This window comes from Asterias amurensis, chromosome 19 (assembly GCF_032118995.1).
Source record: "Asterias amurensis chromosome 19, ASM3211899v1".
Taxonomy (NCBI): Eukaryota; Metazoa; Echinodermata; class Asteroidea; order Forcipulatida; family Asteriidae; genus Asterias; species Asterias amurensis.
Genome location: NC_092666.1, coordinates 1,476,288 through 1,493,148, shown reverse-complemented (window position 1 = coordinate 1,493,148; position 16,861 = coordinate 1,476,288). Strand labels below are relative to the sequence as shown.

Here is a 16,861-nt window from a genome sequence, read left to right as displayed (position 1 = left end):
ACAAGAGACCGTAGGTTTCTGTTTGCGGGATTGGGGAGGGATAAATAAGGTCTTCATTTTGTTTCGTGTGCGTGACCTCACATGACCTCTACTTCCGGTCGAAACCGGAAGTGGCCCTCTAATTCAAAATTGGAAAAAGGTATGAAGTTGCTTTTAACGATGTTAGTGCGTGGCAAGGGTGGGCAGTTAAAAAAAAATACCAATGACGTCACAAAATGCAACGGCGCCCTCTAGCAGCAGGTTGAAAACTCGTCAAAATGGACTTTTTGAAGATGTGTGTGGTGAAGTTTTTTGTAATCACTTCAAATTTTACACACACGTTAACTGTCAGGCAGCCATCATATGTGTGAAGTTTCAGATCAATGACGTCATCGGGGGTCACGTGACGCGGCCTTAAAGGTGCACTTTTTGAACTAATATAACTCTCTAAGTAATTATGCGATTATGTTGAAACTTGGTAGGTTGTTAGATATTGGCAAGCTCTCGTGAATTGTGAAATGACGTCATAGTGACGTCATCACACGATATTTTATGATTTTTTCAATTTTTGCACCTTTAATTAGAATTTATCTTTGTTTGTTTAATTTAGACGGCCAGAGATGAGATTGAGAATATATTTGACTACAAGGATGTTGGTTGGATACGTGTTGACCTCCAACCTATCAAACAAGTCCTGACAACCTACGCTAGTCGCTGGATGTGGACCTTTACAAAGTACCTCACTGATCAGGTAAAATATCCTTAAGTTAGCATCGTTAATAATATTAATAATAATTTGGGGGGCTAATCATCCTTACTCACAGCTAAGAGCTGAATTGCCAAGGATGCGGCTACAACGTGTTCGAGAAGCAGGCATGCAAGGGCGCCTTTGAATGCCAGCCACATCAATCTTTGGCTGCCAGCCACATGCAAGGGCGCGTTTGGCTGCTAGCCACATCAACCCAATATGACCATGGAGCACAGCCAAGATCGAAAGTGTTTGATTTTTCCCGAGGGAGGAAAACAGGATGGAATGGAAAACCCTTCTGGCACAGCAGAGAATTAACTCACAACTCAACTCACATATGGCCCTGGCCGGGAATCGAACCGGGGTCACCTTGGTGAGAGGCGAGCGCTTTACGTACAAGCCAACCATCACCAACTAAAACAATCGTGTCTTGGAAAACAGACGACATTGAAAAGAATAAAAAACATATACATGTACAATCTTAACTATCAGCAACAGAAGACAAGCGTTCTCCAGAAGACGATCAGAGCATACTGATCAAAACGTCAAGTTGAAACCAACAGTTCTTTTCAGGACCACCCTAGCTCATTTAGAGATGATCATTACATGGTGTTACCGCAAACTTTCCTATATCATTAGCAGCATGTCCTATTTCGGGTGTGCTCTTGGGCGAGCAGTCTGGTTCGCTGAACTGAATGAAGCTTCAGTGCTTCAACGTCAGAGTGTGGGTTCAAATCCCAGACGTGACATTAGTGCCTTGAGCAAGCACTTGCTGCTCTACCAGCAAGGCTCCTTCCTAGTGGGTGATAACCATGCCTTAATCTTTATGGACTGTGAAGGAGTTAACCTTGTTTCAGCCCCAGGGGTAGGTGGCAACAGGGTAAATGGGTACCTGTGAGTAAATATGGTTCTTGAGATTGATTGATTGATAGCTTAGTGTGCTACATACTTGGCAACACAGGCTGTATAGTTCCAAGAGAGCTGAGACGGTTTAAGGAATGATTTAAGGCCCAGTGACCAGGGGTTATAACAACTCAAGTGCCATGATCATTCTGTGGAATTGGGCTATATACATTTGTACATATAAGAATCAATACTATTCTCACTAAAATGTCATAATATATTGTTTGTAAAAGGTGACGGAGCTACTCACAGACCTAGACACCTTCTTAAAACGCATCGAGCCCGAGATTGAGAGCATCTCCGGTGAGGAGCGCGACACTGCATCCTTCATGAAGATGATGCGCATATTTAACGAGGTGTCCGCCAAGCAACAGGAGATGGACGGTCAGTTCACAGCGATGAACCGCACTGTACTGCTCCTCAAGAAGTATGCGCAGGCGCTACCGGATCGCACCAAGGGGCTGTATGATGCTGCCCCGGGGCGTTGGAATAATCTTAAGACTAAAGTATCGCTTGCTAAACAGCGGCTTGGACCACGGATTCAGGAGGAGTCTGCTAGCATCACAAAGGTAATCTTAAACTTAACCAGGGATCAAAATGTGTCGGCTTCATTTAACAATCCTGACCAATTTAGGAAACCCTGGATGAACAAGAAAGAGTTTTTTTACTGTATCATGGAAGATTCTTTTTCTTCTTGATTTTTTTTCGTTTTGTTGTATTTTGGGGCCTGTATTTCCAGGGTGATTGCGTGAAGTCAAAAATGCTTTGATGAAGACGCAATGTTTTTGATCTCATGTGCAGTTTTGTGAACAATCTTTTTTTACTCAAAGTTTTGTTCATGAACTGGATGTTTACATGTATATGTGTAATTGACTGTTTCAGAAATGGTTACACGTTTACAAAATTAACCGTCAACACACAGCCATAGTCTGGTTTGCAGGTTGGCGTAGTGGTGTCTTACCTTGCCTTCCACCTCCAGATCCCCGGTTAAAATCCCACCGGGGAAATATGTGGATTGGGTTTTCAGTCCCTACCTGATGGTTGGTATTGGGTTGGCGTAGTGGTAGGTCCCCTATCTTCCGTTGCCTTCCACCTCTAGGTTCCCAGTTCAAATCCCACTGGGGAAATATGTGGATCGGGTTTTCAGTTCCTACCTGATGGTTGGTATTGGGTTGGCGTAGTGGTAGGTCCCCTATCTTCCGTTGCCTTTCACCTCTAGGTTCCCAGTTCAAATCAGACCTGTTAAGCAGAAAATACAGCATGACAAATTTCTTTGCTAAGCAGAAAATGAGTTGGGCACCAGCCACAGCAATGTAAACTTAATGTAATGTCATAGAGTTGACATCGGAGAATTGTTATCCTACTTCCTGTGCCGGATTAGTTTTGACAAGACCCCTAAGTTTGAGATTTTAGTATGCCATGACTGGTTTGTTAACGTAAAATAATTATAGCTAACCTTTTACTTCTCTATTTTTCGTTGAAGGATCTTGAGTCTTTCGGGGAGCGAGTAGAGACACTCCAGAGGGCGCTCTCCTCATCGGATATCTACACCTACAACTGTGCCATTGACACTGCCTTCAAAGAAATCAATAAGTTCATGCAACTTCTGGAGAAACTGGACAACGAAGCACAGGTAAAAGTTTCTTAACTGTAGCTTGAAATCAATTTTATTTCTGATGGAACTACAAAGTTGTTTTGTTAAGTCAGGAAATGTCAATGAAAACTTGATTAAAAAAATCTGGTTCACTTGAAATTTGGGATGTGTGGGTGTGATAAAACAATTTAGAGAATTTTTTTGTTTTGATCATTAATTATTCTGGATGGCCGCTTTACATTAAAAGAAAATAAAGAATTAAAAATGGCTCATTTCATCCATGACTGCAAATGTCCATATAGCAATACATAAAAGATTGACTCATGAATAATTCATTATTTACTGATGATGTCATTGTTAATTCATCCTATCCGATAACTCCAAGCAGGTCATGAATACCTTGATAGCAATGCATAACAGATTTACTCATGAATAATTCATTATTTACTGATGATGTCATTGTTAATTCATCTATTCGATAACTCCAAGCAGGATATAAATAGCTTGATAGCAATGCATAACAGATTGACTCATGAATAATTCATTATTTACTGATGCTGTCATTGTTAATTCATCCAATCTGTTAATTCCAAGCAGATTATAAATAGCTTGATAGCAATGCATAACAGATTGAGTCATGAATTATTCATTGTTTACTGATGCTGTCATTGTTAATTCATCCAATCCGTTAATTCCAAGCAGGTTATGAATAGCTTGATAGCAACGCATAACAGATTGAGTCATGAATAATTCATTATTTACTGATGATGTCATTGTTAATTCATCCAATCCGTTAACTCCAAGCAGGTTATGAATAGCTTTCTTGAAGGGAGGGTGAGCAATTGCATGGAGTGGGTGTAACTTGTGCCTACCGCAGCTTTTAGTCAAACATCTTTTTTTGGCTTCAAAATTTCGCTTTCTTTCTCATTTTTGTTCTTCCCCAAAAGAGCTCCCTGCACTTTTTGTCAAATTGCATGTGTGCAAAAAACTGCATGAATACATTGTACAGAACTGTACATCATTTTCTGAGCTTAGCAATTTGTTTTCTGATTAATGCTAACAGCTTTTTGAGACTGCTACCAGTTGCAAGTGTCAGGGGTCATGGGTTCAAATCCCAATGAGGACCATTTTATTTTGTTCTCATCCAATGCTTGGTTATTTTCCCTTCATGGTTAGGCACCATACCAAATGTACAGTGCAAGTACATCTAATGCATCTGTTTGATTTGTAATACATGTGTGCACATGACTTCAGTAGTTTCTGGCTTTAACAGCGTGGTATGCCATCTTTCTGCGTGGTAGATAACGTCACTGATCATGCTGCATGGCTTATAGATAGGTCGCATAAATGGGCCATCTTTCAAGCACTTTGGAACTCACAGTCATACATTTAGCCTGAGAATGGTGGCAGTATGTGCATGTTTCTCAAAACTCGTTACATGTTCATGATGTTTGGTCAACATGGCTGCGTTAATATGCGCATGAGGTGCCTGCCATCCATAACTCAATTTGCCTGTAACGATTGCTTGTATTGAGCACTACATATCCATAGTTACTGAACTTCTAGAACTGCCAATCCGCAGAGCTGTGCATGATTAAATAGGCATGTAGTCTTAAATTGTCAATGCCTGAGTGGGTTTAACCAAAGCTGTCTAACTGCGATGCCTCGATAGTTGCATGCACGCTTGGCGAAACCACATGGCCTTCTCCAACTTGATTTTGCGTTGTTCTTGTTTTTCTGTCAGTGATTCATTATAAAGAATCAAACATAAATTTTTCATAATTTTTTGTGCAAATAAGTAACGAGCTGAAAAGTTAACCAATCACAATTCTCACAAGTGTAGTCTCTGTTTCCAGTCGCTTTGTGGCTTTTCAGCTTTCTATGATGGGTTTGGAATATTGCTACCATGAGAGGGTAGCAAAATCAAGAAATAACAACAAATTTAAAAACTTCCTGAAAAGTTGGGTAAGTTTTTTGTGGCGTCGCCACTCACACGTTTAGTCTCCATGGGTTTTAGCTTTCTATGCCATGAAGGCCTTGACGAAAGACTAAGGCATGTGTTATAGTTTATCCAGTTATTCTTCATCAACATTTAATGCCTTGTAAGACTCATTTTGTTCTTTGTTTCAAACTGTGAAGTCCCAATGCGTTATCCCTGCCCCACCCTTCTTCCAACTCTTTGTCTTGTTGCTGGTCTCGGACTTCCAAATAGACTAAACTGTTTCCTATTGGTTCTCAGGATCTGATTGAGCTTCAGGAGTTACTGGAGACCGCTGTTGTCAACTTCACTGTCCTACCTGAGTAAGTATTTAATGCCTATATGCTAAAGAATATTTTTTCCCTATGCAACCATATTAAATTTCTTTTTTTTTTACATATTAAATCTCTAAAATATAAGGGTTATGGGTTCGAATTCTATCCATCTAGCATGAGAATTGCTCTTATGCAGGTCTCGGCAAATCACACTGTGCATCACGTGTCAATGTGTAAAACCAAATTTTATTACTGCTTCGTTGAAGATTCCTTGGCCCAATGCCATAGAGCTGCTTTTAAGCAGAAAATAATGCATAACAATTTCCTGCTAAGCAAAAATGAGCAGGATACCAGTCACAAATTGAACATATGGCATGGTATTTTGGCTGGTAACCTTATTATGTTCTCCTCAGCTTATTTTATGTATTTAAGCAGCTCTATGAAATCACGCTGATCTCATATGTCCACGATACGTAGCTACATGTAGGTTCCAGACCTTTTTTGGTGGACCCATCACATAGAGTTATATATACAGAACTAGAGGGCGCACTGATGATACTGCTTGCACAGACGCGACAGGACCGCAAGGAGACACGCGGGCCATTCTTTACGCGCGTTGAATATGAAGTACACGTTGGAGTTTGTGTTTATTGACAATACGCGATGCTGTTTTGTCAATTTACAAATGGCCGCACAAACATACGCTGTGCGATGCTGTTTTGTCAACTTAGAAAATGGTCGCATGAGCGCATGACCGGGCCACGTATAACGGCCAGTGCGCCCTCTAGTTCTTATAATATAACTCTAAGACCCATCATCAGTTGCTTGATCCAAGATGTCCTCGGGCTGTCTCTAGATCTTGACCGACCAGGTGCCTGGGGATTCTGCCTGGGCAGTTTACGGCCATGTTTAGTGCCTTCTTTGTCTGGTTGTTGTCGTCGAGGCGGGTAATGTGGCCGAAAAAGACCCTCTCAAGGGTAAAACCAGAATGATAATTTCATGATTGTTGCTTTTAAGATGCCGTCATGAGCTCCGTAACCTGAAGCTTGTCTGGGAGACGGTAGACACAATCCACGGTCAGCAAGAGGAGTGGAAGCAGCAATCATGGCAGAAGATGAACACCAAGTTCCTGAGAGAAGTCTCTAACGGCCAGCTGGAGCAGGTCAAGGGGCTACCTGAGGAGGCTCACTTCTGGGACGTCTACTTAGGGCTGGAGGACAGCATCTTGATCATACAGGTACGATCCATTGATTGTATGGGGTCTCAGACCTGCAATTTCATCTTTGAGAGGGCAAGGCCATTTTCATTTTCAAAAAGGCACTTCCGTTGTAAAGTCTTAAAATCTGCGGGAATTTTGTTGAAGGGGCACCAAGGCCAAAATCAGGGCAAACTAGGGCAACATAGGCCATGGCGTGGGGTCTCGCAAAACTAATCCAGGACAAGAGGTTGGATAACAATTCTCAGGTGTAAACATTTTTTTGGATTTTCATCGGGCTGTATGTTTGCAAAAAATAGTTAATGGCCTGACATTTCAACCCTAGCTGAGTCTTTTTCGAAGGCTTAAAAGGGACTATTTCTGAGAGACTTGGTTTTACTTATTGAAAGATACGCAGTTCTCTGATGCACAAACAACAAGCTCCATGCCAATGCACTCTGCTGAGCCTAATTTACAAAGCCTTGAATGCTCAAAGCGGGTGATTCTCAATACAGCGCCCTCTAAAGTCCATCCAGGGATAACACTGCGCTCAGAGTCTCTCCATCAAAGGATGACAGATTTTGACAAGTATCAAAATTCAATTTATTTTATTTGAACCCTCTGCAGGCTTCTCTCCCACTGATTGAAGATCTAAGCAACCCAGCTATGCGCACCAGACACTGGAAGCAGCTTGTACGCGTCACTGGGGGCGCTCTTCTTATCGACAATGAGAACCTGAAGAGAATGACATTGGGGCAGCTACTCCAACTAGGACTTCAGAGTGAGTTTTCCATAAAACATAAAACACACACCAGGACATGATGAACACATAGCTTTGCAAAAAAGATCTTGCATTCACCACTGATTTTTAAGAATACTGCCTGCAATTCTTTTTTAGATAAGTAACTTTTTTGCAATTTTACATGCTTAAAGAAATCATTTATTTGCAAATTGGTCATGACTCATTAAGTGATCGTGCTGATGACAAAGATACATCTTGACAACATTAGTCACTCTATTGCATGACAGCTGGGTCTGTCCCACTGATCTTCGAGTAGTTAGGTTCCAGAGCCTGTAAACCTTGCTGGTTGCTGGTTAGACCCAATTACTTGATCCAAGAGGCCTGTATGCTTCGTTTTTCGAAAGGGCAAGGGCACCAAGGCATTTTCTCCTTGGTAAAGGGCACCCTATAATAAGGAAACGGTAAATTTCTGCTGAAGCATTTCAAGGGCACCAAGGCAATGACCGGGGGGCATGGAGTACCTCTGTGAAGTATAAGGCCTGCAAGATGTCCTTGGATGGGCTTAAATAATTCCCGAGTTTGGCTCCCAAAATTCAGAAATTATACATTCTTGTGATTTATTGAGTGTGTTTCCATTGTCATTACTTGGGTCATTGATGAATGAGCAGTTAATCTGCCTGGGGCATTCAGCAGCACTACTAGTTTGTGCGTGATCACATTAAGATAACAGGTGTGAGTTGCCAGAGGAAAAGGATGTATTATTCTTTAATGCAGCTTTCCCGTAATGAGTTCAATGCTACTCATGATCACCAATGCAAATAATCACTTTTATTTAAATTATTTGAGGGTTAATTTTATCATTTCTTTTTTTCCAGATCATGTTGATGAGGTTAGAGCTATCGTCCAGCGAGCTGTCAAAGATGTTACGATAGAGAGCGCCCTCAAGACGTATGAGGAGATTTGGCTGAGTAAGATCTTTGAGCTGAGGCCGCACGTCCGGGTGATTGGTGGAGCAGGTAGCGAGAAACAAGACAAGGAGGTTTGTTCAAATTGTATCCTATTTTTTTAATTAATAAACTTAATAGACCAGTTGAGCTTACTGTTTCACTAATCAAACAAGGCTCAGAATTTTATCTGTGAGCGGGCAAGGCCATTTTTATTTTGCAAAGAGCACTTCCATTATAAAACCTTAAAGTCCATGGACAACTTTTGAAGGGGCACAAAGGCCAAGACCAGGGCAAAGGAGGCCATGGTCTCAGTGTACATGTATAGTCCATGATTTTTCCAACCTTCATGGGTATAGACGGCCATTGCTGAGGTCAAACAATTGAAACATGCAAAAGTGTACATGGACCCCTTTACAGATAGGCCGGAAGTTGTGATTATGATGCATTTAGGGGCAGTTTGCGAGTAAGCTTTGCACGTTTGCTATGCATGACGACCATCCCCAAACATCGCATCCTATCCCAGAATGCATAGCTATTTCCTATTTGTAAAGGGGTCTATGCCAAGGTGAGGGGATCTTGGTGAGGGGACTGTGTTAGACTGGTCCCCTGTCCTTATCCAGAAGGATAAAGATAAGTGTTGGCAATCTAGGTTGACACATGTACCTCAGGTTTACCTGTGAATCTCCAGAACCATGAAAGCCATGTGAACTGTTGCAAGGTCAAAGGTTATTTTGTGTGTGGGCTCAACAGCCGATCTCTGGCATAATTCATGACTGTGAGCTTGTGAGGGTGAGCCATTGACATTTTCCCCAATACTTTCTAGTGTATAGAATTTTGCAAAGGTAAACTTGCAGGCAGTGGTATAATAAACTGCCTTTTCACTAACTTTGATTTCTCAGGGAAGAGAGATCGTGATGATAACTGCTCCAACCCAAACCAATGACTACCAACATAAGTTTGTCAAGGCAAAAATAGCTCTACTCCTTATGGGTGATTCCTGTCATGTTTCAGATTGCAATTTCATCTTTTTGTTTTGAATGCTTCTTGTTTTTCCAGGAAACAGACACAAAGAGTGAGTACTCCCAGAGTGATGCTGGTACCGTGAAGGGCGGGGCCACCTCTGGGCGCCGCGCCCAGAGTAGGATGTCATCATTTACCATTGGGACGGCAGGCAGAGCCAAACGGGCTAGTGTGTCCTCCCTCCCTGGCTCGCTGCTCAACCTTGGAGAGGTAAGCTTTTCATTTCATCACCGTCACCAATCCCTCTATGCACCTTCTCAAAACTTGTCCAGGACCCAATTTCATGGATCTGCTTATCACTGATTTCTGCACTGACGGTCACCATTCTACGCTTATTACTGTGCAATCGCCAAATTTCTGCGATTACACAAACAGTGGAAGTGTTGTGACCAAGCGGTTGAGAGCACTGAAACTCAAACTCTGGTGTTTCTGATCAAAACTTATCCAGGGGTCGATTTCACAAAGAGTTAGGACTAGTCCTAACTTAGGACTAGTCCTAGGAGATATACAAATTGCATGGATAGTCCTAAGTTAGGACGAGTAACTGGTCCTAACTCAAGATAAGACTAGTCCTAACTCTTTGTGAAATTCACCCCACCCCATAAGTTGTGGATTGACTTCTCCACAAATGATTGTTAAACCTGCAAGATAACCATAAGCAGTTAAGTCTCCTGACGATGACTAGATCAAGCATGTCAAGTTAGTCAAAATGGTGGTTTCCAGTAAGCGATCTATGAAATTGGGCCCAGGTGGTCCAGGTGTAGGCACTTTCATTGACATTCCTAGAAATACAAAGACTAGAGCATGTCTTTGAGCAACAACATTTCAAATATGAAACCAGGGCCCAATTTCATGGCTCTGCTTTACCACTGAATTCTGCACTTACGATCACCATTTTCTGCTTACTGTGCAAGCACCAAATTTCTGCAGGTGCTATGTAAGCAAAGAATACCTAGTAACGTGGAGTATGATACACACAAGGAAATATTCCCTGCTAACCCGTGATATGCGCTTGATGACATGTAAGCACAAAATTCTCTGCCTCTGTTAGCGCCGATTCTTTGCTCACGCCATGAAAGTGGGCCCTTATAATTTGGCCAAACCACAGACTGCTCGCTGGGGAGTTTCAACATGCTTGCGGATAAATTAAGCTCCTTATCGGACAAACATCTAATTCGAAACTAAACCATCCTCATCTTATCCTCAATGTTTTACCATCTGTGGGTAAACTTCCCCGCAACTTATCATCGGATAGTTTTAAGAAAAAAGAAAGAAAGTATGTGTTTTCCGTTTTTGTTTGTTTTGGTTAATTCTCCTTCTTTAATGCTTTTCTCACGTCAGTTTGCTTTTTATTTGTCCATTTAATTATGATTGTGGGTAATTTTTATTTACATTGTTGGTTTTTTTTGGAGCAGAGTTATTTGAAAATTCCATGTGCCCTTTGTTTTTCATCCGAACTGCCGTTTATTGAAATCTTCTCGGTGGTAATTCTTGTTTTGCATAAATTTGGTTAGGAGTGATATGAAATGTACTGTTTGACAAAAAAGCGACTTGATCTGTGACAACAATCTTTTACCAAATTTATGCAAATCATGATGCGTGCACAAACCCTCGTGCAGCTATTTTGTGTTTCGGATTTGCCGTGATGTCAGAGGACTGTATACAATATTTCCCTTTAAGTTTTCCGTTGGGGTGTTTGTTTGTTCGTTTGTTTGTTTGGTGTTTTTTTTTCTCAATTTAAATTAAAGTATCTTTGCATCTTGCCAATCTACTCCTTCATTTTCACATCAAAGGACACCGATTTGACCCTAGAGATCTATGTAAGTATTACTGCAAGAAAAATTAGTTTTTATTCAAGATGTAACTTCCATGAAAAATCTTACTCCTGTTTCCCATTACGGGAAAACTCCATTAAAGAGTTTCTGAGTTTGGGCCACAAAAACTTGGTACATCCTTTTCACTGAGTGTGTGTTTACATTGTTTTGGGTCATTGAGCTTTGAGCAGTTAATCTGCCTGCGGCAGTCAGCAGCCCTACTGGTAAGTCCACTGTTTGGTAAAGGAATTACATGGAGATAACAGTTGTGAGTTGCCAGACAAAAATGATGTTTTTATTTCAGCCTATTTCTTTAATGGAGCTTTCCCGTAATGCATATCAAAAAAATAGAAAGCATTATTTAATTACATGGAATTTATAACTTGAGAATGTTTTGCATGCATCTTTCTGACCGCAATAGCACTAGCTGCTGTTTGTTTGTTTATTTGTTTGTTTGTTTGTTTGTTTGTTTGTTTATTTGTTTGTTTGTTTGTTTGTTTGTTTGTTTGTTTGTTTGTATTTATTAATTGCTCTCCTAGTACCTACCAACACAACCTTGTGTGTGGAACTCTTCTTACTTCTTTAGTCGGGATCATGGTGTTGTATATATTTCCAAAACCTATGGGACCACTTGCTCGAATTCGGGACAAAGATTTGCTGGACTGCAGGGCTTGTAGCTCATAATTTTTAACCGACAAAAATCAGAAGTTACAATTTTTGACATGGTTTAAACTGCTAAAAAGGAAAAGATTCAACCTGCCTCCAGCACTGACTTGTCCAGTGTACTGACCTGATGCTAAAATCACTGACCTCAGACCTGCAGTCCTGTGTTAACTGTGAGCCCATGGTACACCCTCCCCCCTCCCCACCATTCTTATGTCTCTCTGCCTTCCACAGGCCCCCCCTTTGTCCATTTCATAACGTAGCAATTTAGTATGCGTTACTCACACTAAAGTGCGCCCCCTAGAGTCAGCAGACGCCGTTATTTCAAATAACAGACCTCTTTAAAGATGCACCCGCAACTCTGCTCAGTTTAGGACCTTGTGAATGATTGAAAAAAACTTGGAACAGTCTCTAAACAGAAATTATTCTAAAATAAGTGATTTTCATGAATGAACAACATTCAGGGTCACAACACAGTGATGTGCCCTGACCAAAAACTAGTTGACCTTTTTCCCTTGATACACAGTAAAAATGAACTCATTTCCGGGGCAGACTGTAGAGGGCGCACTCTATATATTGTGAATTGCCTCTATAGACCTTTTCGTGAATACCATTGCGCAAGTGCCAACTGTTGAATGAGGTGCATGCTGGTCTAGTCAGCGATCAAACCTAGCTACATATATAGACCAGCATGCACTTCTTTCCAGGTCTATTGCAACTGGCGTAATATTAAAGCTAGTAGCTATGTACATTTATGTTTAGGGTTTCTTGCTGACACAAGATCTATCTTATCCCATCCTGCATGATTGTAACTACCTTCCCTTAGACAGTTAGTGACTCATAATATGCATGACTTGTAAACACACTAAATTGAATGGCATAGTACGGTAGGTACATGTTCATGTACATGTAGGTGAAGGGTTTGTGCCTTCTACGAGAGCATGGAATTTGTCGCACAGTCAGACATGTCAGAGAATGTCATGAGAAAGACATTTAACCATAAGACCATAAGCCATTTTGAGATATGGTGGACACCATTCTATGACACTGTTGGGTTTTGGTAAATTTGTCTGTCTATATACACACCCAAACCAAACAGTACACTCCTAGTGTGTGCACCATACCTTGAAAAGGCTTATGGGCATGATGGTGGACTTGTTCTTTGAAGAAAGGTTGAATAACAAGCAATGGTAGCCATTTTGAAAATGACTTGTTGTTCTACCTGTCTGCGCAGATGGCCCACTGATATCTTACTTGTGACATACGTATATGTACAGTACTCTGACTGTGCCTGCCAAATAATATGCTTGCATCATCCAAGGCAAAAATCCCCTAATATTTCTCCTATCTACATACACCCCACACGCAAGGAGAGTTGGTCAAACCTTAAAGACTAGTTTCATCTCCTAGGCATTCTGCTGATCCCCCTCCCCTCCCCTCCCTATCTACATGTACCCCACACGCAAGGAGAGTTGGTCAAACCTTTAAGACTAGTTTCATCTCCTAGGCATTCTGCTGATCCCCCTCCCCTCCCCTTCCTATCTACATGTACCCCACACGCAAGGAGAGTTGGTAAAACCTTTAAGACAGCTAGTTTCATCTCCTAGGCATTCTGCTGATCCCCCCCTCCCCTCCCACCCCACCCCACCCCACCCATGGCCCAACTTCATAAAGCTGTTGCTGGGTGTGCTCATTATTGGTTGATTTAAAAAGTCACTTTCTATTGTTTACGTCGTTGAGAAAAATGGAAAAGAACCATTAAGTGGGACGCACGCTGTTTCAAAAAGTCTCCCATTAGCAATTCTGTACACGTGGGTTAAAGCAGAAGAAGACAAAAGTTAGCAGTCCACCGGCATTCAGCTGGTAACCTTTTTTTGCAATACAAAACATCTATTAAACAAAATATGTAGTTTCTTCGACTTTTACAGCATTATGTACTGGGCCTACTTTCCTACATGTACCTGAATGACTTCTTTAAATAGAGCATTAGAAAAGCTGTTGCAAACAACTTACCAATCATAAGGACCGATGGTATAAATGCAAAAAGAAAGTATGGCCTGGCGTTTCACAGGGTCATCTCTAAGGCTACAAAGGCTCTGTTAGCCTTTGAGAAAGACTCTGCCAGACTATGCTGTTGAAATGTCAGGCCATTAACTATTGTTTGCATAGCGTGGTAGACCTTAGATTCCCATAGCCAGAACTAGCTAGCATTGCAAGTTTCATGTTTTTCTTGTCCAGCGAATGAATTGCACGCAGGTTTGGCACAAGTGTATACACTTTCAGTTTCTTCTACCTTACCAGCAGTATCAAGTTTGCCTTCTTTCTTATACGAATAACTTCTACAAAAAGAGCATGGTAGACCTTAGATTCCCATAGCCAGAACCAACCAGGGTTGCAAGGTCCATGCTTTTCTTGTCCAGCGAATGAATTGCACGCAGGTTTGGCACAAGTGTATACACTTTCAGTTTCTTCTACCTTACCAGCAGTATCAAGTTTGCCTTCTTTCTTATACGAATGACTTCTATAAATAGAGCATGGTAGACCTTAGATTCCCATAGCCAGAACTAACAGGGTTGCAGGGTCCATGCTTTTCTTGTCCAGCGAACGTTGCACGCAGGCTTGGCACCGGTGTTAATACACTTTCACTCTGCCCACCATGTTAGGTTCTTTGCCCTCTGTTTGGTGTAAGTATCATTGCATAGATTGGTTTGGTGTAGAATATCATACTGTCAATGTTTTCACAAAGTGGCAAATCTGTTCAGGTTAAAACTGCTGTTTAGGAACCAGTCGGCTTTTCATTTATACAAAACTATTAGTATTTTTTCTAGACTTTTACGTTTTATTGTGTTTTACTTGGTAAAAATGTTAACAGCAAAGAATGTATCAAGAATTTGTACCCCAAAAACAATCGACAACTTTTTTTAAACACTATTAGGAATGGATTTGCCACTTAGTGAAAACATTATAGATATGATAGTGGAGAATGTCACTGGGATTGCGCTAATTTCTTCAGCAATAGTTCACTTGCATTTGGTTTTAGCCTCACTTGTTTTTAGACACTTATACTTGCATCATCCAGGCTTGCAATTTCTTAGGATTAGTGTTGGAAAGATTCTATAAGCGCTCTGAGGAACAAGGGTAATGCTCAGGTGGCTCAATATTTTTTTTTGCCTAAATGCCCATGGGAGGCTCAATGGGTTTAAACAATGCCTAGGAGGTGTAACACCCAGGAGGCGTCACACCCAGTAGGTTCATAGGATTCAAGTAACGCCCATAAGCTCAAAGAGTTTAAGTTCCTCCCAGGAGGTTCAAGGGGTTCAAGTAATGCCTAAGAGGCTCAAGGAGTTTAAGTATTACCCAGTAGGCTCAAAGGGAACTCATGGGATTCAAGTAACGCCCATAAGCTCAAGGGGTTTAAGTTACCCCCAGGAGGTTCAAGGGGTTCAAGTAATGCCTAGGAGGCTCAAGGAGTTTAAATATTACCCAGTAGGCTCAAAGGGGACTCATGGGATTCAAGTAACGCCCATAAGCTCAAGGGGTTTAAGTTACGCCCAGGAGGTTCAAGGGGTTCGAGTAACGCCTAGGAGGCTCAAGGAGTTCTAGTATTACCCAGTAGGCTCAAGAGAGCCCGATGGTTTCAAGGGGTTCAAGTAATGCCCAGGCAAAGCTTTACTTTATGTTCTTAACCAGAGCATTATAAGAAACACATTCACGCTCATACATGACCCCCCTTCCTCTTCATCTTTCAGGACTCAGGAACGATCTTCCTCCTCCATGAGACGGACCCGATCTTCACTGAGCTGGAGTCGCACCAGGTGGCTCTACAGAGCATGCAGGGAAGCAGTGCCGCTGGGTCCTTTCTGGACGAGGTTACTAAATGGCAGAAACGACTGCAGACTATCGAGGCTGTGCTATCCACATGGCTTGAGGTGCAGGAAAAATGGGTGGAACTGGAAGAGGTACGTTTTAACGACAATCAAAGTATGGTTAAATTTAGTGCTAGCACACATCTGTGCATGGGTAAAAACCAAAATTAATATTCTTTATCCCCGATGTAAATTTAACATCTCTTATATCGTTGCGGTACCCCTGCCAAAACATAGGATTCGAACTGCCTCTAGCTACTGGGCAGTCTCGGTAATCTAGTTGGTAAGACACTGCTCTAGAATTGCAAAGGTCGTGGGTTCGAATCCCACCCGAGTAAACTGCCTTTGATAATTTTTAACTGGACTCGGGAAAGTACTGAGTATACAGTGCTAACACACATCGGTGTAGGGGTAAAAACCAAAATTAATTAAAAGTATAATTCAAACCCACAACCTTTGCAATTCTACAGCAGTGTCTCACCAACTAGACACCGAGATTGCCCGGTAGCTAGAGGCAGTACGAATTCTATGTTTTAGCAGTGGGTTTTCGCAGCAGGGAACTACCTGGAGAATTACATGGAGATAACAGGTGTGAGTTGTCAGATGAAAAGGATGATCAGAAGTTACATTTATCATCTCTTTAATACAGATCTTCAGTGGCAGCGACGTGAAAACTTCACTGAACCATGAAGCAGGTTTATTCGGCTCAGCGAACCGTGACTTCCGTCTACTCATGAGAGCATCGGAAAAGAATCCAAATGTCTTGCAGTGCTGCCAAAGAAGAGGTGCTTAAAGCCGTGTCCAAAATGGTGGCTACAACTACGGCTATGGCTAGATTGCCACATCATCATGTGTTGAAGTATAGGCTGTCCATAGCAACACCCTTGGCAACAGTCGTAGCCATAGCTGTAGCCACCAATTCGGATACAGCCATTGATTTTTTAGAAAGACCAGGGCCCAATTTCATAGAGCTGCGTAATGGCTGATTTTGTGCTTAATGTACGATTTTCATTTCATAGCGCTTCTAACCGTAAGCAGCTAACCTTCTGATGCTTACTGTATGAAAATTAATGAAATACATGTAACAATACAAATCCATGGTAAATTTTGAACTCAATTTGGTCGTCGAGGTTGCGA

The 16,861-nt window shown here is 41.6% G+C and overlaps 2 protein-coding genes across 3 annotated transcripts in view; one reads left to right on the top strand and one right to left on the bottom strand.

Annotated features, from left to right (window-relative positions):
* LOC139951266 (uncharacterized) overlaps positions 1–16,861 on the bottom strand; it is a 221,555-nt gene that overhangs the window by 36,302 nt on the left and 168,392 nt on the right. The window lies entirely within an intron of this gene.
* Positions 1–16,861, top strand: part of LOC139951233 (uncharacterized) — a 108,570-nt gene that overhangs the window by 21,659 nt on the left and 70,050 nt on the right. Inside the window, exons 22-32 of one of the 2 annotated variants that reach the window (XM_071950009.1) lie at positions 590–730; positions 1,864–2,199; positions 3,114–3,263; positions 5,464–5,525; positions 6,495–6,714; positions 7,300–7,453; positions 8,290–8,453; positions 9,418–9,591; positions 11,175–11,201; positions 15,608–15,817; positions 16,374–16,509. In XM_071950009.1, the coding sequence (XP_071806110.1) occupies positions 590–730; positions 1,864–2,199; positions 3,114–3,263; positions 5,464–5,525; positions 6,495–6,714; positions 7,300–7,453; positions 8,290–8,453; positions 9,418–9,591; positions 11,175–11,201; positions 15,608–15,817; positions 16,374–16,509 (1,774 nt within the window). The remainder of the gene's footprint in view (positions 1–589; positions 731–1,863; positions 2,200–3,113; positions 3,264–5,463; positions 5,526–6,494; positions 6,715–7,299; positions 7,454–8,289; positions 8,454–9,417; positions 9,592–11,174; positions 11,202–15,607; positions 15,818–16,373; positions 16,510–16,861) is intronic. The other variant, XM_071950010.1, reaches the window with a different exon arrangement.